This window comes from Metarhizium acridum (assembly GCF_019434415.1).
Source record: "Metarhizium acridum strain ARSEF 324 chromosome Unknown scaffold_1, whole genome shotgun sequence".
Taxonomy (NCBI): Eukaryota; Fungi; Ascomycota; class Sordariomycetes; order Hypocreales; family Clavicipitaceae; genus Metarhizium; species Metarhizium acridum.
In genome coordinates, this window is record NW_027094015.1 from 6,546,522 (window position 1) to 6,568,400 (window position 21,879).

At 52.8% G+C, this 21,879-nt stretch overlaps 7 protein-coding genes across 7 annotated transcripts; 6 read left to right on the forward strand and 1 right to left on the reverse strand.

Moving 5' to 3' along the window:
- Positions 1-1,390: 1,390 nt before the first annotated feature.
- Positions 1,391-3,012, reverse strand: J3458_002065 (uncharacterized protein; the record flags this gene model as incomplete). Its single annotated transcript, XM_066117089.1, has 2 exons — positions 1,391-2,863; positions 2,932-3,012. 2 exons carry the CDS (start codon positions 3,010-3,012, stop codon positions 2,564-2,566), a joined length of 381 nt encoding a protein of 126 aa, XP_065978977.1. The 3' UTR covers positions 1,391-2,563.
- Positions 3,013-3,593: 581 nt separating this feature from the next.
- Positions 3,594-4,223, forward strand: J3458_002066 (uncharacterized protein). Its single transcript, XM_066117090.1, has one exon. The coding sequence runs from the start codon at positions 3,695-3,697 to the stop codon at positions 4,124-4,126; it is 432 nt and encodes a 143-aa protein (XP_065978978.1). The 5' UTR covers positions 3,594-3,694; the 3' UTR covers positions 4,127-4,223.
- Positions 4,224-8,235: 4,012 nt separating this feature from the next.
- J3458_002067 (uncharacterized protein) lies at positions 8,236-11,039 on the forward strand (the record flags this gene model as incomplete). Its single annotated transcript, XM_007808883.2, has 2 exons — positions 8,236-8,803; positions 8,908-11,039. 2 exons carry the CDS (start codon positions 8,236-8,238, stop codon positions 11,037-11,039), a joined length of 2,700 nt encoding a protein of 899 aa, XP_007807074.2.
- Positions 11,040-11,762: 723 nt separating this feature from the next.
- On the forward strand, positions 11,763-12,131 carry J3458_002068 (uncharacterized protein; the record flags this gene model as incomplete). Its single annotated transcript, XM_066117091.1, has 1 exon — positions 11,763-12,131. The coding sequence occupies one exon, from the start codon at positions 11,763-11,765 to the stop codon at positions 12,129-12,131; it is 369 nt and encodes a 122-aa protein (XP_065978979.1).
- Positions 12,132-13,278: 1,147 nt separating this feature from the next.
- On the forward strand, positions 13,279-13,910 carry J3458_002069 (uncharacterized protein; the record flags this gene model as incomplete). The annotated part of the gene is made up of 2 exons (XM_066117092.1): positions 13,279-13,296; positions 13,359-13,910. 2 exons carry the CDS (start codon positions 13,279-13,281, stop codon positions 13,908-13,910), a joined length of 570 nt encoding a protein of 189 aa, XP_065978980.1.
- A 654-nt stretch (positions 13,911-14,564) lies between these two features.
- On the forward strand, positions 14,565-15,510 carry J3458_002070 (uncharacterized protein; the record flags this gene model as incomplete). Its single annotated transcript, XM_066117093.1, has 2 exons — positions 14,565-15,094; positions 15,147-15,510. 2 exons carry the CDS (start codon positions 14,565-14,567, stop codon positions 15,508-15,510), a joined length of 894 nt encoding a protein of 297 aa, XP_065978981.1.
- Positions 15,511-20,023: 4,513 nt separating this feature from the next.
- J3458_002071 (uncharacterized protein) lies at positions 20,024-21,848 on the forward strand (the record flags this gene model as incomplete). Its single annotated transcript, XM_007808885.2, has 2 exons — positions 20,024-20,312; positions 20,416-21,848. 2 exons carry the CDS (start codon positions 20,024-20,026, stop codon positions 21,846-21,848), a joined length of 1,722 nt encoding a protein of 573 aa, XP_007807076.2.
- Positions 21,849-21,879: the final 31 nt, after the last annotated feature.

The window sequence follows — 21,879 nt, forward strand, 5'->3', positions numbered from 1 at the left end:
ACATGAAGTGGTTCGTCTTCTCAATGTCACAGTGGCCACTGGGGGTTTCTTCTGGCTGGGCTGGGCTGGGCCGGTCTGGTTCTGGTTGGGTCAACCGGAGTCGACCGGAGAGCGGCGCCAGATACCTGGGACAAAGCTCGAAGGAGAGGGTGGTTCGCTAAGTTTGAGAAGGTTGGCCATCGTCAGTCTGACAGCAAAACCACAAGGAAGAACCACAGGGCCATTGTTACCCGCGAACCCCATCCCCAACACAGCGATTGCTTTATGCACCCAGGCGGAGTATTGTCAAACACTTGGAGCCTTTGTCTTCGGCACATAGTCTGGTACGCTGTCAATTGCATATCGAATGATACTGGTATGATCAACTTTACAGATTATGTACTAGTTGGATGGAGCTGTATCAATGCTTGGCAGCTGGCTTGTTATTATGCCAAGCTACGCGTTTGTTTGCGATCGCCTGCCACCCTCCATACTCCGTACCATACAGTACGATAGTAGTTGGCTTTGTTGCTGCAGAACCAAAAAGGCAGGGTCGCAGAGCCAGATGATGGAGGATACAGTGCGACGTGGTACGCTCGTAATCAGGCGGCGGCGACGATGAAACAGTGATATGCAAGACGTACGAGAACTGTCGGTATTCCACTTTCAGCAGTTCCGATAAGACGCGCCTTTTGTGGCTGGGCGTTTTGAGAGCGTACCTACCTGTAGGTAGGATGTGTGTATGTATGTACGTAGTCCATAGTCTGGATGATGCAACTTTGGATCTTGCTGTGAGCAAGGCAGGTATCTGCGACATGCCCTCACCATAACCAGCCAGAGACGGCTGGTCGCAAGGCGGACTTGACTCCCGATTTAGGCAACGGCGTCCTTAGCGATGGCATTGTCAGCACCCAGATTTTGCCAGGGTTAGCCAGGTCCAGATGCTCGATTGTTGGCATTGGGATAACTAGTACATATCCTGAAGCAGCCGTCAAGCGTTACGAGTCGCAGCGCTTGCCATGTGATGTCCAAAAATAATCGCCGCCGTGTTTGGTGTTTGACTCGCGTGCTGTCGTGTGATGCCGAACAGACAAAAGTCAGACGACGACTTTTTCAGATGAAGGACAATTTACCAATAGGGAATCATGGTCCGTGGAAACTGGCTAGGGGCCCAAGTGTGTGGTCGAACGTCGTACCCTGTCAGGTCAGCCTGCACTTTCGCCAGCTGCCCTCGGCTTTTCACTCGCCCTTCTCCATTTCGAACGCGGTTGGCGGCCAGCCCGTGCACTCCGCGTCGGAGAAATGTCGGCAGTTATGATTGGACCATGAGCTGCATGGGCATGGACGTGGGCATTACGCGGGGCGTGGGCGTGGGCGTGCAAAAAGGCCATTGCTCGTCTTTTTTCTTATTGTCATCTTCATGTACATATTGTACTGCCTACTTCGTACGTTAGGACCTCATTCTAGATCCGGAGTACTCCGTATTGTACACGGACAGCATTCCGCGCGAACTGGATGGTTGTCAAGATCATTCCTCAAAGCTGGCGACACTCCTTATACAATCATGCAACCCCAATCGTTAGACTTGCAAGCCCGAATCCTACAATACAGAGTGGCATCGTCTTTGTCAAATGGCTGAGGGGTGTGGGCTACTAGGTCTCATCACTCGAATATTATAAGTCGCACTCCGTGTTCCGCGCTCCGTACTCGGCCTCAAGCCTACCTAGTAATAGGCAGCTACTCTGTATCGTACCAGTATGCATACCGAGGGAGATGCGATATCACACGTCTTATATATGTCTGTATGTATGTGGCCTGCATCGTCGTTCGCACTTGGTAACTAAACTATTGTATGGATTGCATGGCACAGCACGACTGTGGGCGATTCATTTCAGATAGCTTTCCAAGAAAAGGATGCGTGGTATTTTGCCTCAAATGGATGCGGGCTAATTTACTCCGTACCGAGTACCGTCTCTGCAAATAACACCTTGGGGTGGAGGGGGGTATTTTACCAACAAATTCCGCGTTGCCGCGGATAAGGGATCGCTGGTGGCTGCAAAGCCCAACTTGGGCTGGTCCGGGGTGGTGCGGCCGCGGTCAACCGGGTATTTTTCGCGACTGGCCAAAGGGAGTGAGTACGTGCTGAAAGCGTCGGTGGCATTTTCTCCCTGTGAAAAAATTCCTTCAAGCGCACGAGGGATTGTTTGGCTCAGAAAGACCGATTGTACCTCGGCCATTGTCCGACCTTCTGGCCAATAACGGTGACGAGTATCGGCCAACTTTCCGCGCTTCGAAAACGGAGTACGCGAGCAGGTACAGAGGATAGGGGAGAGCACAGAAGGCGTTCCTTTGCGCAAGAGGCACCAATTCTGCCAGCCAGCTTGCCGCCTATCGCGAGATTTTAGATGTCGCGGCTTGCCTGTTACGATTGCCGTCAAAATGGGCCACAGGGCTTTATTGAGCCGCAATTGGCCCCAGGGCCCCGTCTGGTGCGGCCACTTGCTTCCCAGACCATCGCTTGGTTTTCCCTAGCCTTGTGCCGTTGTACATGTGGAAGACGCAGAGTAGATTTCTAGATGTCGCCTCAAGACAAGCCGGTTTCTCCAATTTCTGTGGCCTCGTCACGGGAAGACTCCACCAGCCTCAGAAGTTCGGGGGCCAGGAAAGCTTCGATGGAGAACTCCAGAAGCTTTTTGGTGTTCCTGCTGCCTGCTGGAACAGCGGGAGGAGGGGTTGTGGTTGATGGGGGGCAAGTTTCTTGGGTCACAGGTCCCAAGTCGAACGGTTCCACCAGGATCTGCCTTGTGGGCTGGCAGTAGATGGAGTCGTGACGGTTGCGAGAGCGATTGGATGGATTGACATCGGCCCAGGGGCAGGGATCGGACTGGATGGAGCATAATAGCAGCAACTTGATACCCAGCAAGATTTGTTTCACAAACCGGCACGACTGACCTTGTATTGTTTCCGCAGTGTGTAGTGTGTTGTATGGTTTTTCCTCCCTTTCTCTTCTTCTTCTTCATGCGCAGTGAGCATGTCACTGCGCTCATTTGGCGACCGTCTGATGAGGTATGCACGACATGACAAATGCACGGTGAGAAGAGCGCGCGGTTAACACGCCAAACGGAAAATCAACGCCCAGGGGTTGGCAGGTAGGAGGAGCAGGTGGTTGCTGTGCTTGTCTACCAATCTTGGTATCCAGGTGTCTGGGCACTTGGCTGGCGTAACAAAGACCAAGTCATTGTTGCCAATGCCAAAAATGCAAATGTCTCCCACCAGACGCCCCTTTACCCGGCAAGGTCTCGGGAGGTTAGACTGGCCAATGGTGTCCGTTGGTGTTTGCTTCCCCACTTTCCGCCACCTCAGAAATGAGCGGTGCTTGACTCGTGGATCCTGGTCAACGAATATTCCTCTCCTGCACATCATCTCAGTCCCCGTCGGTTCCGTTCCATGCCACTCAACGTTCTACTTTACCACAGCCCCTCCCAGCGCTTAATTGCGGTTCTGTTGGCCATGCCCGAGATCCGTCACTACATATGTCATTTTGCAACAGGCACCAAAGGCTGGTTTGACATGGTGAAGGAATTGACCAGAAGCAGCCCCAGCCCCAACCCCAGCCCCATACGAGCAGCGCTTCCCGGATAACCGCGACAAAATTCAGAGTCCCTGGATCGGGTAGTGGGGTCTGCCAGGTCAATGCCAAGGCTTTGGCGGCATAATGTCCGCCACGAGGACAAGCAGAATTTGGCACACCCTGGCCTGGCTTGTGCTATTGTTGGGCTTGTTGTCAAGCCGAGACCGTTCACGATGCGGTGAGTTGGCGGAAGCAAGGGATGCTGTTGGTGGTGGCTGCTCCAAAACAACATCACCTGATATGCCAGGCTGGACTGAAGGAGTGCGCTTCGTCGAATCTGTTCCCTCGCTCTCGGCGCGGTATACTGTACAGCCTTGGTGCTATGGTGATGCCCAGAAAGAGAGAGTCATGTATGAGCGGCGGAGCGCTCCGTACGGAGTGTTGAAAACGACTTGTATCAGAGGAAGCGATGTCCGTACCGGCAGGACAAGTCCCGATAGATGCGCATTAGTAGTAGCATTATCGCACCTCGGCCACTTGGAAGTCTACGGCACTGCATGCGTCGTCTTTCTTTGAATGGAACCCTTCTAGATAATACGACACTGGTCAGTCCATTCGGCATTCATGGTCCGGCCTGGCTTGCCGGGCGCACATGTGGAGGCCCAAAACCCACGACGGTCCGAAGAGGGGCCCATTCCAACATGGCTTCAGGAGTTGGATTGCATATGCATCATACTTCTCTGAGTTCTACTGTCAATGCTACGGTATCCTACTATACTGCGCACAAGCAATATCCTATCAAGACATTCGGCATGGCCCAGAAATGATGTCGACAGATTGCTGGCTTCAGATCTGACTTTGTCGTCAACTACTAGCGCAGATTTGGCAAACCAATAGGAGTGTGCCAGCCAGGGAGAGGTTGGCAAGATCAGAGAGGCTGGAGAGTGGTCTACCTGAGCTAGTACGACGATTCAGCTGAAACTACTGCTTGCCATGAGGTAACAATGCATTGGCGAGCTAATGTCTGTCGTATTTAGAGTCTCCTTCAATAATTACGTGTGTATGTATATTACCACGATGTCGTGAATGGTCCTTGAGAAATACGATTAACAGGGAATAAGCTTGCTAGCGGAAGCAAAACCCAGGTGAGAGATACCAGCAATTAAGGATACTGAGGGACTCAGCAGCTGTCTTCGATACAATACACGACGTGGCTAGGGGCAGAACAGAAGAATCATTGAATCAGGTATGCCCAACTTTTGAGGGTTAGTTAGCGTTCAACAAAAGGCTATATCCAGATATGTATGTATTGGCATACACCACGCGGCGCCCCGAACTGTGGGAACGTCCCAGATTATTGGGCAGCCAGACAATACCTCACAGTAGTAGTAGCGAGCGCGTCTTCCGATCATGAAGCTGACGATGTTGGACCTGCAGGAACTTGTCAGGAACAAAAGCTCGGTCGCCGAGATGCACATGAACAACGCACAATACATGTGGACTGAAAAACGGACAAATGGATACTAAAGGCTCCAAGAGAGAGCCAAACTGGCATGGGTTTGGGTTCTTTGGGCAGCATCCCTGCCTGGTGTGTTGCTGCATGGCTAGTCGGGTGGCTGAGAGGCCTTGCAATATCCAATTTGCAGCTTTTTCCGTGCACTTGGCATGGACACTACGTACAGTATAAAATATGTATGACTTATTTGGGCTACTGTATGTGTTTATGGAGTATCACGGTGAGCGGAATTTTCGACAGTCACATGGAACAAGGTGAGCACGAAAAACATGGTCGATATGATGCGCACCCAGGTATATAGTTTATCCAGAAAAGGATAATTGTAACCGACCGTCGCCAATGGCTCTAGTGTTCATATTCACCTCCCTGTATTAGCAGGACACCCCTCCCGCCTTCTAGGTCTGAAGCATCGGCAGCATTACCGTCGCATCCTTGTTAATGCACCATTTGCGTGACATTCTTGAGGACTACTATGGCGGTACAGTACTGGGCTAGAGCTGGGAATAGTGCATGGCCTTGAGAGGGTAATTGTAGTAAAGAGAACAACAGACTGCAGTGTGCCCGTCGTTCGCCGCTGGGGCCGTCATGACGTCCGGTCTGGATGCATCTAGGAGAAAGGACGAATGACAAGATACAACTAGCCTTGCTACGGATAGGAATAAGTAGTGCAAAGTACGCATACCACTATATTAGTACTGGCGCAGTGGTGCCTTTTTTTTTTTTTTTTTTCCACATATATTTATAATAACAGACTAGCGTGTCGGACTGGTCGATACAAGGTGGTGGTGAGATAGACGAGCCATCGCGTCAGTGGCAGACGCGCACAGAGGGTTGCGAATCGTGCGATTGGTGACCACGAGTAAGGCCTCACCTACATCCGAAGTACTCGCCCGACCGCTTTGACAGTTTGAGGATTGGAGGTGCACCGGTCGTATCAATCAATGCGAGGAGATGTACCTAGCAGGTCTCAGGAGGTCTCAGACAGGTTAACCTGGCGAAAGGCTGCCAAGTCTGAGGGCGAGACTAATCATGTAGTATTGTAAATAACTGACCGTCAGATGTCGGCAGCATACGCGACTCGACCAGATGGGATGGAAGCAAAAAGGTTCTTTCTTTGCTTTGCTGTATCCTGGGATCAAATGGCGGATTCGGCGGATGAGCAGGGGACAGGATCGAAGCTGATTGGAGTCGCTGACATTGTAGTCATCATTAAGCAGCACAAAGAAGTGACTGCCGACTGTCGAACATAGGTCGAGGCGAATTTAACAAAGCTTATTGTCCCAGTTGTCGTCATTCACAGGTCACCCAGTGGTCAGGGGCATGGCTGCTGCCTGGTATCGAGGCAATCTCAAACTTCTGCATTTCCAAAGTCCGCTGGCGACAGCATGGGACTCATGCAGCTTTGCAACGAGCCGACGGTTCGACTTGGAACTTGACTAGTATCGACATTTACATTGAATCTCGCAGTCGGCCTGGTGTGGAAGGGGAATGTTCACTAGTACGGAAGCATTAAATGCCCATTCTCGCTCGTACCAATCCATGTACATACCTGACATGTGCGCTATTGCTATCGCTTGGCCCGGCCAGCAGGCTAAAGTGGATCTTTTCCGCTGCAAGCGCCTTGAACAGGCTTCGCATTCACTGTTCGTTCACATTACTCCAGGTCATGTCCGTTCCCTGTTCAGAGGCCCTGGGTCCTGTCCTGTCCTCCAACACCGCCGCGCGTGACCTTGGGAATCTTGATGGCCATCGCACTGGAACAGCTAAAGCGCAGTAATTCGGACAACTCAAAAGTGCACAAGCATGCAGTCGACTCGCCAGAGCATGCAAACCGCTCGGTACGTAGCGTCGCGGTGCTGCACTATAGAAAGTTGAGGTACCTGTGCTAGGTACCCAAGTAACCAGGTATCCCGGTACCGAGTTACCAGGATACTTTGCCAACGCGTAACCGAGAGGCGACAGGTCACTGGTACCCGTTGCAAGCCCTCTCCCTGGCGTTTCCGCCGCGGCCTGGCGTCGGCGCTGGTCGCTTTACTCACACACCCTCTCGTCCTGGTGGTGCTCACGTCCCCCAGTCCATCTTTGCCGACTGCTGCTGTTTTCTGTTGTCTGCCCTCTTTCTCTCTTTCCCTCCCTCTTAATCCCCTTTCCCAAACTCTCCTCCTACATCTCTCCCCTCAAGGCAGACACGTTTGTGCAATCCTCGTCGCGCAAGTAAAATACCTTTTTTTTTTTCGTTGCAATCGCATCGCGCCCAAGTTTTCCAACGCGGAGCCCGCGGAGTACTGGCGCGACACGCAAACAGAAGCTGATAAAACAACTACGCCTTCGTCTTTTTTTTTCTGGACCCAGCACCACCCTTATCTGCTTGCGGTTCTTGAAAGGATCCACTTGCCACCATCGAACAAGCATCGCAACGGTTCCGCCGCAGTCCACCATACCAGCACCACACCAGCAAAAAGTCAATCAATACCTTGACTTAGCTCAGCAAGTTTTTTTCATACACACCCTCTCGGTTTTTTTTTTTTTTTTTCAAGTCACCTTGGCCACATCATTACACGCCTCCCACCATTCCGGCTTGCCTCACCCTCTCTTACGCGCGGTTTCTGTACCTGGCAGTTCTCACTGTGTCCTCCCCTCTCAGGAAGCTTAGGTCAGGGAAGAAGGGGGGAAGAAAATAAAATAAAAAAGGATCAAGACCCATATCTCCACTCTAAACCCTCCCCCAAACACACCACCTCTCAAGAGGGACTTGCTTCTCGAGCCTCATCCACCTCAACGGAACGCCGCCGTTGTGCCTACTGTCATCTTCGCGTGGGCCTCGCAGCGTCTTCTCCCACCTCGATCTCTCTCCATCTAGATTCGGATCTCTCTTTTCGAATCCCTCTCTCCACTTGAGGTCCTTTCGGCTGTTGTCGTTTGCCTCAATCATCACCAAGCCCTATTCTTCACATCTCGTCAACATCGACGTGCCTTCATATCACCCACCCACGTCTTGAGACGCGTCTTGCGCTGGAGTATGGACGGTTCTCCCTATCCGACTCATGGTATAAACGGGACCTCAGCGGCACAGACATATCCTTCTCCCACCGCGATCTCTCCGAACCAACTTCAGACCGGATCACCACTTCCTCAGACGCTGCCGCCTTTGCAGCCTCCAACCGCAGCCATGCAGCCTCTCTACGGTTCTCACCCGCATACCCCGCGCACGCCGGGCACTCCCAACACGCCAAACTCGGCCACGAATGTGCCTCCCTATCAGCAGACATCGCAGCCTGGCCAGCGACCTGGCATCTATGCAATGGCGCAGAATCCTTATCCTCCTAACCAAGGATATGGCACCTCTGCGCCCATGATGACCCAGACCACCACAGCCGCGTCTCACCCGCAGCCTATTGCTCCTGCTCCCGTTGGTGGGCGTGGACCTCCAGTCCTTCGTCCTATGCCACCCGGTGGTATTATGGCCCAGCCCGGTGTCTCTTCTCCCTACGGCCCTGGATCGCTTATGCAGCCCAACCCGGTCATGCACGACGGAGAACAGCCTACTCATGTTGTCGGATCTCAGGGCCGCCGTGGAATCTTGCCTAGCGCTCCGGGTCGTCCTGCAGCTCCCACTGCCGGGGCTGGTGCAAAGAGCACCGTTATTCCCGTCAAGGATGCGGACGGCAAGTTCCCTTGCCCTCATTGCACCAAGACATACCTCCATGCAAAGCATTTGAAGCGCCACCTTCTTCGCCGTAAGTCGAATCCCGCCTCAAAACTCCCAGGAGACAACTGGCACTATTCCCTCGTACTGTTTCTTTTCGCGCAATTTGCGCATGCTAACCACTTGAATATTTAGATACTGGCGATCGCCCTTACATGTGCGTGCTTTGCCGCGATACGTTTTCTCGAAGTGACATTTTGAAACGCCACTTCCAAAAGTGCTCCATTCGCCGTGGAAACCCCACAGGAGCTAGCCACCTGTCCCACCCTCAGGCTCACGTTAAAAAGAATGCTCAGGCTCAGAAGGCTGCTGGCCTCGGCAACGAGGCCGACTTGAACCACCTCAATGGCTTGAACAACATGCCCGCTGATGGCATGGTTCATCCCTTTGGCATGGTTCCCGTCTCTGACGGCATGAACAACATGGCCGGTGACCAGAGCCATCTCTCTCGTTCCAGCAGCGCCAACCAGGACCGGAATAACATGGCCCCCAGCATGGGAGCCCCGCAGCCCTATGGTGCTAATGTGTCTAACTCCATGAACAACCAACAGATGCCTAGCTACAGTATGCCCCCGGGTCAGAACGGAATGCCCATGTATGGTGGATCTAACGGGAACCAACAATCTGGCCTCGATTGGTCTCAGATGTTCCAGGCTGGTGCGCATCAACCCCTCAACAACAATATCTTTCATCCTCCTAATCGTGGACAGACGCAGATCGCACCCAAAACCGGGCCTAATCACGATTCGGGGGCGACGGATTGCAGCTCCAGCGATTCCGTCCGCTACTCTATGTGGGGCATACCGACGAATATTCAAAACCCTTATTCTCAACTCTCTAGCCAAATACTCAACTTCCTTTACCCCCCAAACGAGGCGATTGACCCAACCCTCACGGGCATGAACCTTTACTTCTCCCCTGATAATACTAAAGATTTCGTCGACCAGTACACGCACTTCCACGAGCATGTCCCTATACTTCATCCGAGCACCTTTCGAGTCATGGAGGCACACTCCGGACTGGCGGCGTGCATGTGCTGCATTGGCGCATGCTACTCAAACCGGGTTGTGCTCTCAGATGTGCAAGAAATGATGGACGCGCTATGGACTGCTATGGAGCGTGACTGTCGAATTTTGTCCGAGGAGAGCCTGCATGATGCAGGTGTTGCTGAAATCACCGAGTCGTCTATTGAAGAGCTTCAGGCAGTGCTACTGACTTGTGTACTTCATTTTGCCAACGGGACTTCGCAGCAGAGGCATCGGGCTCTACGAATAGCCCCCTTGGTAGCTGCGCACACTCGTCGCCTGGGTTTGCTAGGCGTCTCTGGTGATCCACTGATTTACTCCTTGCTTCATCACCTCGAGGTTGATGGTCAATACGACTTGAAGTCTCATCAATTTGACTGGCTAGCCTGGACCGAACAAGAGCTGCGCATTCGACTGATGCATGCTATTTTTGTGTTAGATGCTTTTCTGGAACTTTACTTCAACGTCCATGCCCAATTTGATCCATCCGAGGTTCATTTGCCTCTACCTTGTGACGATGCAGCCTGGAATGCCTCCTCCGCTGACGATTGCGCCTCGGCTCTTGGATTGAAAGGGGACGAACTGGCCCAATCAGTTAATCCACACGGGACTCGTCGAGCTGCACAACCAGGGTTGCACTTGGTTCGTCAAGTTCTACTTGATGGTGGCTGGCAAATCAAATCGGGAAGTACGAATTCTCTCGGCAAAACGATACTGGGAGTAACCATGATTGCTATAATTCGACTTTCGCAAAAGGTTGGCAGTCTGAACTATCTCCATACTGGGGATGGGCTTCCTTCTCTTGATTGGATCGTACCACATGATGGCTCAAGTGAATCAATAGACCCGTCAACCTCTGATGAAGTGCACCACGGCATGGATCCTCACACATTTGTCATGCTTTCGTCTGCGCTAGATAAACTACAGAAAAGCTGGAATGATGATGAACCAATTCAAACAGCTCTCTGCGAAAGCGGCGCCCGGGTTTCTCAGGAAGGCGTGTTCTTGCCTGCAATAGCTCGACATATCTTGTTAAACCCTGGATTTGCCGACTTGGAGCCGGACAATGAGGACCAATACAGGGCATCATACGAAGCATTGAAGAGTGTCAGCGCATCCCTTTCAACAAAAAAATCTGACGCAGAAAAGGCGGATGAAGTACAGGAAGCCATCACACAGTTTGGCGAAAAAGAGTATATTTTGGATTTGGCGCGAATATTCAGACCATTACCCACGCCATGAGTCGGACAATTCTGGATCGGCTTGACGTCGACAACTGAATCCTTTGCACAATACATATTTGTGACTGGGGACAGTATGATATGACTCAACTAAAAGCATTTCAGGGTGGTGGTTGCATTTGGAGGCGTTGAATTCTATTGTTTTCCTCCCATTTCTTCATTTCATGGTTTCTGTTTTCTTGTTCATGGGATTTCTTCTTGCCCTTTAAGTGGGATATCGACGCCTGGGTTTGCGTCGGCCTGATGCCCTCACATGTACATGCTTGTACGCCTGCCTTGGGTCATTGATTCCACAGGCGGCACCCGGCTCTGCAAATTGCATCTTTTCTCGTTATTTTCTTCTCTCTTTCTCGCTTTGCGCAAAGGATAGACTGAGGTATGGGAGTTGTTACTGCATTACTAGACTTCGATCAAGATAGAAAGGGCGGTCGGTCGGCTTCTGTGGTTTTCCGGCGGGCTATGACGACTTTTATGGCCTGGACTGATCAATGACGTTTTCGCTGCGCTATGTCCGGTATTATGCGCTGGTATGGTGACAGGTTGCACGAAGGGCGGTTCGGATGTAGAAAATCAGTGTTTGTTTTGCTTATTGCAATACGTTTATATGGTAGAAAGATGCAATGATCACGGATTGTGACGATATATTTGACCTATTACCAATGAGATGTGAAGAATAAAAAAAAGGTATTGACAATGCGCTCGTATTTGTCTTGTTCCAACATCCATGCCCAACCACGTGCCACGATGTAATTCATCTGAATTGGAGAATGATGATTCATTTGTTGTCGACTTGTATGCCAATTTAGTTATTGATGGCCTGCTGGGATCTAGGTTGAACGCCGCAGACATGATTGCGCCCAGGAGATGTGCAATGCCGTCCAGACATTACCTGCTATCTGACTTATCAACAGTTGTCACTTTGGGTGCCCACTTCCACAGCTCCTCCTTATCCTTTTCCGATGGCTCGTACCCAAGCTTTTTTTCGGCCTGGTCAGAGAGATGGAGACCCACGACACTCCAGGCGATGAGGCCGATACCGACACCAGCTCGCGTTTTCGGCGACAGGTTCTTGTATGCTCTGCGTCGGGGTTAGTCGCCCATGCCTGCTCATGCTAGACGGGGTGTAGTAGTGGCGGGTGAATTGCGGCCACCAGTGACTCAGCATCGTTGACGTACTTGAGCATTGTTGTTGGATGAAATGGAATGCAACACTCGGTTGGTGGTGGAAAGGGGAGACCGGGGGGCGGGGGGCGTCAATACATGGTCTTGCGGCGCTGGCGATGGTTAGCGATGGAAGGTGCAGTCAAAGCGAGGAGCGGGTGCGAATCATTGACCGTACGTTAGAAGTCGAAGCGGGACGATAATCGCGGTGTGCAGCTGGGGTGGTGGTTCGAGTACAGGACTCGAGCGGGATGTGAAATTTGAGTCGGGATGAGGTTCGCGATAGGTAGCTGGCGCTGCGGAGGTGGGTCTTTCAGAAGTACGTACGGAGCTGGGGGCGTTGTACTCCGTACTTGCGGATAATTGCGCTGCCTACTCCGGACTCCGTAGCGGCGTCCCGATTCCGCGGGAAGGTGGACCACGCAGTCGTGTTTTGACTTCACTCAGCTTTGAGGTTTCATTCTGTAATAGGGGTCGTGAGAAGATCATCAGAGGGGGATGCGTTTTTTTTTTTTTTAAATTTCTGGCCGTTACTCTTTTGTGAAACTAATCATTACCTTGTGTCTTTTGGAGCAGGCTGTCTAACTCACAAACTAGACGGGTGAACCATCAGCCATCAACTCCAGCCGTCACACACCGCTTGCTCGCCTCCCCATCGAGCTCCTCAGCTGCATTGCTAGCTATCTCAATCTGGAAGACTTCAAGTCCTTCGCGTCTCGCGTGCCGCCTGATATCATTACGCACACGCAGCCTACTCGCCCGTGAAGAGTTCAACGGCCTCCTTTGGCCACCAGACGCCGCTCGTCTCATCCAACTATCACGGATTCCTGAATGTGCGAGGAGAATACGCTCCGTCACGCTCAACTTTGCCCGGCTGAATGAATACAAGACCCTGCACGACTCCTTCAGCCACCACTATCTAATCGAGCTGATTCTCCACGACAAGTGGGAGCAGTACTTCCATACACAGCGGAAGAAGAAGGCGTTGGGAGAATTCTGGCTGGGTTTGGCTGTAGAGGCTTTCAGGTCGCTGCCGTCCTTGAGAGAAGTAACGTTGACGTGGACGCGGTGTCCGTGGGATGTGGACAGTGAGGCGTGTAGGTTGTTCAGTGCTGATGTGTCGATTCAGATGGCTAAGAGAGAGGTGTTTGATATACAGAATGCGGTGATGCGAGAATTGTGCAAGGCGGAAACGAGACTGGATACGCTGGGCCCGGAACCCATCCCTATGCTGGGAGCGAATGGCGAGCTGTATCCTGGCCGCGAACCGGAACTTGGAGTGTGTTGTCGCACGGATGGGCATCTGTCAATCGCCGAGGTTCGATCTAGATTCGATTTTTTCATGGCGCTACGGCGATTGAGCCTGCTTCTGGGCCGAAAATCAGAGTCGTCCGTGGAGGCGGGGTTGGGCACAGTGCTTCGTCAGACAAAGTTGAAAGAGTTGCGGTTCGAGTACCTCCCCTGGGTTCGAGTTCGGCCCCGTACTTCATTTCTGGAGGGGGTTTACATTTCGGGACTCAAGGTACTGGAAGTAATTGGGCCCGAAGTCGGATTGCCAAACCTAGCCGTGTTTCTGGCACAACGTCGTCACACTTTGAAGAAGTTGGAGCTGGTAGATGTGAAGGGGATAATTTGTTCAGAGGGGACTGACAGCGACAGCGACGGGCAATCGATCGAGAGAGGACGTAGAGCCGAGCGCAGCTGGCCATGATATCAACATAGCATGGGCGGACGCCAACACATGGGAAGGTGTCTTTGCTATGATAGCTGAGAGACTGGCGGAGCTTGGAACATGTCAGAGTAGCGGGGGCGTTTACTGATCTCGTGAGCGGCGGAAAGTGCTGGTTTTATCATGACGCCATCCATGTTGGGCCAGCGGTACCAGAGAATGTGTGGTTGGCGCCTGCTCGACCGATAGAAAGGTATCTGCTGAGGCAGGGGCGAGAAGCCAGAGTTGAAGTTTTGGGCCGAGGGGACGTGGATCGTTGCCCGTGCGGTGTACAGCAAAGAGAAACTCTGTACGAAGGCTTCACATGGTCAACCGGCGTTAAAGTATATGCCTGTGCCGACGGGCGTGACCGGCCTTGCGTCCTGTCAGCACCAGTTACGGACGCATTTATAGACGTTGCAGACGCTGCCTCGGCACGATATGGGCCATGCCCGCGATATAAACTCATGTACGGAATACGGAGTAGTATGCTGTATGTTCAACATCAACGGCACACGGCTACCTACCGGTTCTGCCAATATCAGTTTTCCAACCCTAACATCCGTACCATGGCTGCAAAAGCATTTAGCCTGGACGAGGCATCCGCCCGCACAGCTCAGCCCTTCAACGCATGGGACATTATCCGTCCATCGCTCCATGCATCCGGAGGACCATGGGGATGGACTCATTACGGCGTCTACATCCCGCTTCTCCCACAACCCTACCGATACCTCAATGTCCTCATCCTGGTGGGACTCGTCGACCTCACCATTTTCAACCACGCTGAATCGCACCCGGCGGGCCCAAGGTAGTCGCCCAGGATGCAGAACGTCTCATCGCCGTCATGACAAGCACCGCTTCCAAGGGCCACCATTCGCGCGCGGGTACGACTCCACCACGGACTGCGAGTTTTCCGACTCTGGGACGCCGCTGCGCTGGGGGAATCCTCACAAGGCCGTAGTCACCGGCGCCTTCAAGACTCACGGATGGAACTGCAGGCTCGAATTTGACATGAGCCCGCAGGCGGGGTGGTTCATAGCCACCCCGTTCTACGAACACTTGAGTCTCCCCATCTCCGGAACGGCCAGCCTGTCTGGAGAATCGATTCCTATTTCAGGTTGTGTCGAATACGCGCGGTGCAAAGCCGCCCCTGGGGCTGCCACTCGAGATCACGTCCAAATGGCCAGGTCCACGAACTTACTCATCTACCACGTTGTTGAGCTAACAGACGGGAAGCAGATCCTGTGGGGGGAAAGTACGAAATGGGTTTATGCCGCCGCCGAAGTTTGTCCACGTGCGGACGGTTCCGGATGACAGAGTCCATGAGGAGTACACGACGGAGCTCCGTGTTGAGCTTCTGGACGACGAGCTTGTCACGGACTCGCCGGGGAGGCAGACAAGGATGCCTAGGAAGTTCAAGGCGAGCGTGGTAATAGGATCTGGGAGCAAAGTGCTCAAGGTTGTTGGCAGGGTGGATACGCCGTTGAGAGATGGCGCAGGCAGGGGCTTTGTCGGCGGGTACGATGCTGTCGTCACGTACAAGGGTGGGGGCATGTTTGAGTGGGCGGATTTGGAATTGCAGGAGCAGAAGGCGAATCTGTAACATCTTGTTGTGGGTGAGAAATACTCTGGCGTATTTGGGGAGAACCTTTTGCGGCATGAGGGACCGTGAGCGTGGTGATTTTTTTTTTCTGCCATGGCAAAGATCACACAACTTGTAGTAAAAGCCAACACTACAAGAACTTGTCGACTCCAAAACGCTGCGGCGGCAAAAGAAGCAAATGCCGCTCCTTTTACGCAAGAAAAGAAGGCCATGAACGAAGTGGGGTTCGAACCCACGGCAATCTCTCGATCGTGGATATCCAGCGTTAAAAAAGCCTTGGCCATTCTCACCTCCCGGTTCTGATCTGGAATATAGTTACTCCCCGGGAGCCGGCTGCAAGTTGTACAGTTGCATATATGTATATGTCCTTGTCGAGAAAATCGAGGTATTGCCCACGGACTGGGTAATTGGTACAGAACCCTTCTTTTTGGATTGGAAATTGGTGGCTGCAATTCCGCAGCAAGTCGTCGCCAGCAGAGCCGGCCGCGTTCTTCAAGGCCAAGGCCACCAGAATCGGGTGGGCTGGGCAAGGTCGGCGTCTGGATGGCTTTTGGGGGCCAATCGCCAATCCTACAGTTTTCGTAACAAATCCTGCTGTTGGCTCACACCTTCGTCCGTCCGGTGGCTTTTCCCGGATCTGTGGTGGAGAGGGCGCACGGCCACTGCCATCCGTGGTGTTGAAACCTTATGTTTGCCCATCGTCATTTACGACCGCGCCAACTACTACTTGAGTAGGTAGATGGCAAAGTCAAATTCGACCCCTCCGCGTAGCATCAGCTCTGTCCCGCAGACCAATGCCCCTGCTGTAGAGATGAAACGGCTATTAAATGTACAGTCTGTAGCAGAATAAATTTGCCCACCGAGACGTATACACTACTATGCTGTAGTACATTAATTATAGTATGGAGCGTGATAGCCGCCCACCGCAACAGCCACGTGTATACAGATAAAGATCCATTCAAAAGTACGGAGTACTACTGTAGGGTTGATCATGGGCTGAAAACGCAAATCAAGCATTGGTCCTGTGCATCAGTGGTGTTATTGATTGGTATGACTGTTGATATTTCTGGCTACATTCCTCGTCCCATGATGAATCGCCTTGCTGCCCAAGCACAGGCGGAATGTTGTACGACCTTGGGATTCGCACCCATCGGGCGATTGCCCACTGCTGGATAGTCACCATGGTGCCTCATACAGGTGGGATGGGGACCGTAGCTGCCAGTGCGTATATAGTCCGTCACCTCCGTGTAATGGACGAAGGCTATTCCGCTCTTGCAGAATAGACGGAGCAAACATGATAGTAGGAAGTACGGAGTACACATGTACATACATGCATACCGGCATGCAAAACTTCACGTCGCGCGGTATGAGATGGAATAGGCCTGAAGAAGCGGAGCCAGCAATTAGTACCCCTGTGGCCCTGTAGCGGGAGCCCCCACCACCCCAAAATAAATTTAAATAAATCCCAATCGCAAAAAGCAATCTCCAGCAAGACACGCCAAATTGACTACAAGTACATACATGTCTTGCTGCTTCTACTTCTCTCTCGTGTGAGCCTCATATGTATCATGTATCGCCAACTCGTTCAACATCTCAACAAACAGGGTCACATGAGTTGCCGCCAGGACAAGGGGGCGCGAGACTAGCGACTGTGCTTCAGAGTCTGTGGGTTATCAAACAACGGCGGGATGTGAATGCATTCCAGGGCCTAGACACGGACCGACAGTAACCAGGCAGCATTGCACGGGAGCTAGAATTCCGAACAAAGGGGGGAAATGCCACCCATTTCGTGCCAGTTCTCGGGTGCTTGTCGTGACGTGAATGGGCAGATGACTAGGGTGGCCGTGTGTTTCTGACGATCATTCTTGTCAGTAATGTGTTTTATCAGAGGGAAGAATGCTTGCTTGCACTGTGATTCATGCTCACGCAACCCGGTAACCGTGCGGCCATGCCACGCCTTCTACACACCGTGACAAAAAGAATGCACGACACTCGGTGCTTTATCGTTCCCGTACATACGGAGTACATACTGTACATATGGAGTAGTACACATATGTGCGTTGGCCGATCGGCAGATGCTTTTGAAACCTGGCGGTGGGAGAGCGTTTGATGTTGAGCACACTATATTGGGGGGCCGTGGCAGATGCGGAGAAATATAGGAAACCATGTCTGAGTTCCCCCGTACGGTCTCAGTTGCTGCATCTGGCAGAACCAGTTGGCTTTTGTGTTTCCCCTCAGGGTGGTGGTGTGTCGTTCCTGGGCTACGCTTGCTTCCACAGTCGTTCCGCAGCCATGGTGCCCAATTGAATTGTATTGCGAGAGCTGGGACCTGGTCACCTGCATAATACCGGATATAGTGCTGGCGCATGCCCTCGGTAATTACGGAGCACTGTACTCCAGTATTCAGTTTGTCTGTAATACCATCCGATGCAGGGAGCTTGGGTGCGTAGAACGAAGGGGATTGACAGCGACGAGCTGCTGTGCATTTTGCTGGGCCAAGCTCCACGGCTCCATCTTTCAAGGTTCAACTCGTGGGAGGGTCGGTGTCCACCAGATCCTGTCCTTTGAACTTGATGGGCCCAGAGCAGGCAACGTGGAAAAAGCAAGCTGGCCGTGAATAAAGAAAGAGCAAGGAGTGAGGCAAATAGAAAATGGCACGCAAGACGGAAGACGGAAACAAGAGCAATCGCCATAATGTGGGTTAAATCAACGAACGATACATGCCTGGCTCCAGGAGGCATACTACTACCTAGTACCTAGTAGGCAGTTCGAAGACGCCATCTGAAGTCTCAAGTGCTGGCGTGGAGTTGACCCTGGATTCCGTGACCTCGGGGCAACCAGTTGACATTTGAAATCAATGAGTGGACCAGGAAGGCGCGGCACAATCGAAGTCGAAACAACAAGGCAGGTACGGAGTAACTCGAGTCCTTATGGGTGCCGAGGTATCTGATACCTAGCTTTGTACGGCGCATTTCCAACAGCACAGAGTCCCTGGATACTGGCTGGGCGATACGAAGTCGCAAGTCGCGCTCGAGCTACCCTGGTAGCCGTCAATTGATAGGACCGGTTGGACGGTTGCTGCGCCCCGCTGCGCCCACTGCGCCCTCTCTCACTGACTGCCACTGAAACGAAACACTGGCAGCTTGACTGAGCACCACCACATACCAAGAACTTCTAAGCAGGTACAGTGGGAGGGAAAAGGTATTTAACCAGATCACGTATCTAGCGACTATCACGCTTTATACTGTAAGATATTCAGTGTATGAGTGTATACTTGTCGGCGGGTAAACATATTCAGCCACAGACTGCGCGTCGTACTCACTCCGTACTGATAACATGAAAAAAAAATATATATATAATATGCGGAGGCGCGCCAAGGGCCAACATTGAAGCGCTAGTGCCAGGATCGCCCCCTGCGCTGCACAGATCGCCCTGGAGCAATTGGCCGGTGCCACCACACTAAAGCCAACGTCACCTGTGGCACACCCCTGACATTTCCGAACTGGCTGTTGCACTCTGTGATGTGTGTGTGTGTGTGTGTTTGTTTGTTTGTTTGTTACAGTAGTTGCTGGCTTCGCTCTTGGTTCAGTGCCAAAAGCATGCGCTTGCAGCGTCGGGTGTTGAAATGCGAGCCCCCAAGCCCGATAGCCGCATGCTGGCTGACGCCTGTTCCTCGGGCTGTTTGGGCGAGGCGAAAATTGATACATCGCGACCGGGGGTTAGCACACAGGCTCGATGTCGCCTTGCCGACAGGAGGTGGCCGAGTGCTGGCAAGTCGACTGCGCGCATTCTAATCATATTTGTGGAAGAAGGGACAAAAAAAAAAACGCCCGGATTCTCCTACTAGCTCATTTAGGCCAGGCTGCGTTACGGAGCAATGTCCCTGAAATAGCACTTCGAACTGGCCAGACCCTTGAATGACGCGCTGACATGCGATGGCTGTACTCCGTAAATTCTGTGCAACCGTAAACGCGCCAGGCATGCCCTTGCAATTACAATGTTCAAACTTAGAAGCTTGGGGGCCCACAGCGATCCATCGATGCGAGAAGCCGCAGGCCAAAATGCTTGAGCGTGCGTGGCAAGGCTCAGTGGATAGCCCAGCGCCCACAGTGGCCCCCGCGCCGCCTCAGCGATGTCCAGTCATTGCTCCAGATGCCAGTCAACCCTTGAGCCAGTTTGAATCAGACTGGTCTCTCCCGCTACGCTGTCCTTGCATGTACCCGAGTATCAAAGAGTGAGTACGGAGTACCTGGGCGCCCGGGTCATGAGTGTCTCCATGTAAAGTGCTCAGGTGCTCCTCCGCCTCGCCAGCGCAATACTCGATCGTTACTTTCTGGCTCTGGTTTATCTCGACATCCTCCTCCCTCATCGTCGACCTCCCTCCCACCCCAATCGTCGAACAACAGGCTGCTTTGCTGGGCCCCTCTTTCGACTCTCGACCTCTCTGTCGGGTCATCGCCTGAAGGACGACGGGTGACGACAGAGAGGCGGCCTTGTCGCCCTCTCGCCCAATATGCAGCGCATGTCATCGCTTCTGCCCTCATGGGACAAACGAAACTCGGCCTCCGGCTCTGCTGCCGCCTCTACCGCCCCGAAATCAGGCGGGATTTTCGGCTGGGCCGGCCGCAATAGCAATTCTAATAAAACTTCCAATTCCTCGGTCGCCAAGTCTCTTGCACAGATTAATATTGCCGCTGCCAATGGCACTGGCAATGGCGGCAGGGTTCAGCGCGAGGCCTTCTGGCCTTCAACACTGGACATGGAGTGCCTAAAGGCAGCCCGCATTTTAAAATCCTTTTGTGGTGCGTTTGAATCCGGGTGATTTCGTCTCTATTTGACTGTCTTTTCCTTGCCCTGCTACCGACGGTCCTCTACGCAAGTTGCTAACATGGTGACAATGAATAGCCGATGGCTATCTTGCTCCGATAGACGGCGACACCTCAGCGCGTACCTCAGTCTCGGGGCCTCAGTCCCCTCTCAAAATCACCAAAAAGATACCCAGGCGCATAATACAAAACGCCGCAGGCATCGCCGTCTTCACATGTATGAGGAGCGGCCTGTGGATGACGGGGTCCGGTGGCTCCGGCATTCTTATTGCCAGGAAATCCGATGGGACGTGGTCGCCGCCTTCAGGCATTATGCTTCATACGCCGACGCTCAGCTTCATAATAGGTGTCGACGTTTACGATTGTGTCCTTGTTGTGACCAATCTCACCGCTTTGGAGTCAATCACTCGGCCCCGCGTCACTCTTGGTGAGGACGTGACATTGAACAACGGACCCTCAGTTGCCATGGATGCCGACCATACAAACTTCAACTGGAAGGACCTTGATAACACAGTATTAGCGTACATGAAAGCCCGCGGCCAACACCAAGCCGTCAATTTGCAGGGCTGCATTCTCACAGAGCGAGGCAACGAGAACGAGCGCTTCTACGGCGTCGACGTGACCCAAATGGACATTCTTGCCGGCAATGTTGCGCGCCATGTTGAGGAAACTAGGCCATTGTTCGAGGTCATCAAGATGGCTGAAGGCCGGACTGACTATGACAAGGCAATTGTCGAGCACACTGCCATCGAGCCCGCCCCCGGCGATGCTGTCATTGCTACCCCCAAGTCTACACCAGCGTCTCCACGATCGGCCTTTGGACGCCCCAAACCCGATGATCCCGATCCGTTTGGCGTCCTTGCTCTGGAAATGGCTGGTCTTGAGATTCGCGAGGCTGGCACCCGTTTACGACCGGCGAGCAACCAGTTCGAAATCAACTCCAACCCTCGCAGCCCAACCCTTTCCAAGTTCGGACGACAGAGCATCGACACCTTTGTAAGCAAGAGCAACCGAGCCAGCGTGCTGTCTTCCCGCACCGTCAAGAGTCAGATGACGGATGCGGGAACACAAACTGGTGGTGGCACAGCAGAAACTACACCGAGCCCGGGTCAAAGCGAAGATGGCCACGAAGGTGTCTCTATTGACCGCATCCCGGAGGTGAAGGAGGATGATGAAGTCGACTACACCGCTGTTGATTTCACACCATTGAGACACCTCAGCCAGGAACACTCGATTGACCTTTCCCTTCCTGCTGGAGAGCCGGCGATCCCCCCAAGGAACCAGCTTCGGGCTTCTGTCCCGTCGTCTCGCAGTAGTCGAGACACTGAGCAGCCATCCAGGGCCCCAGTCAAGGAGGAAACTAACCAGATGCAGGATGACGAGGACGAACTAGAATACGACACCAACGATGCCGATGATGAGGATGATTGGATGATTCCGATGAAGAGCCCGTTGTATTTGAGGTTGCCCAGGTGCAACCCACCAGGACTAGGGCGGTGGCCTCGCGAATGATCCAAGCAAAGGGCAGCGTGGTCACGATTCC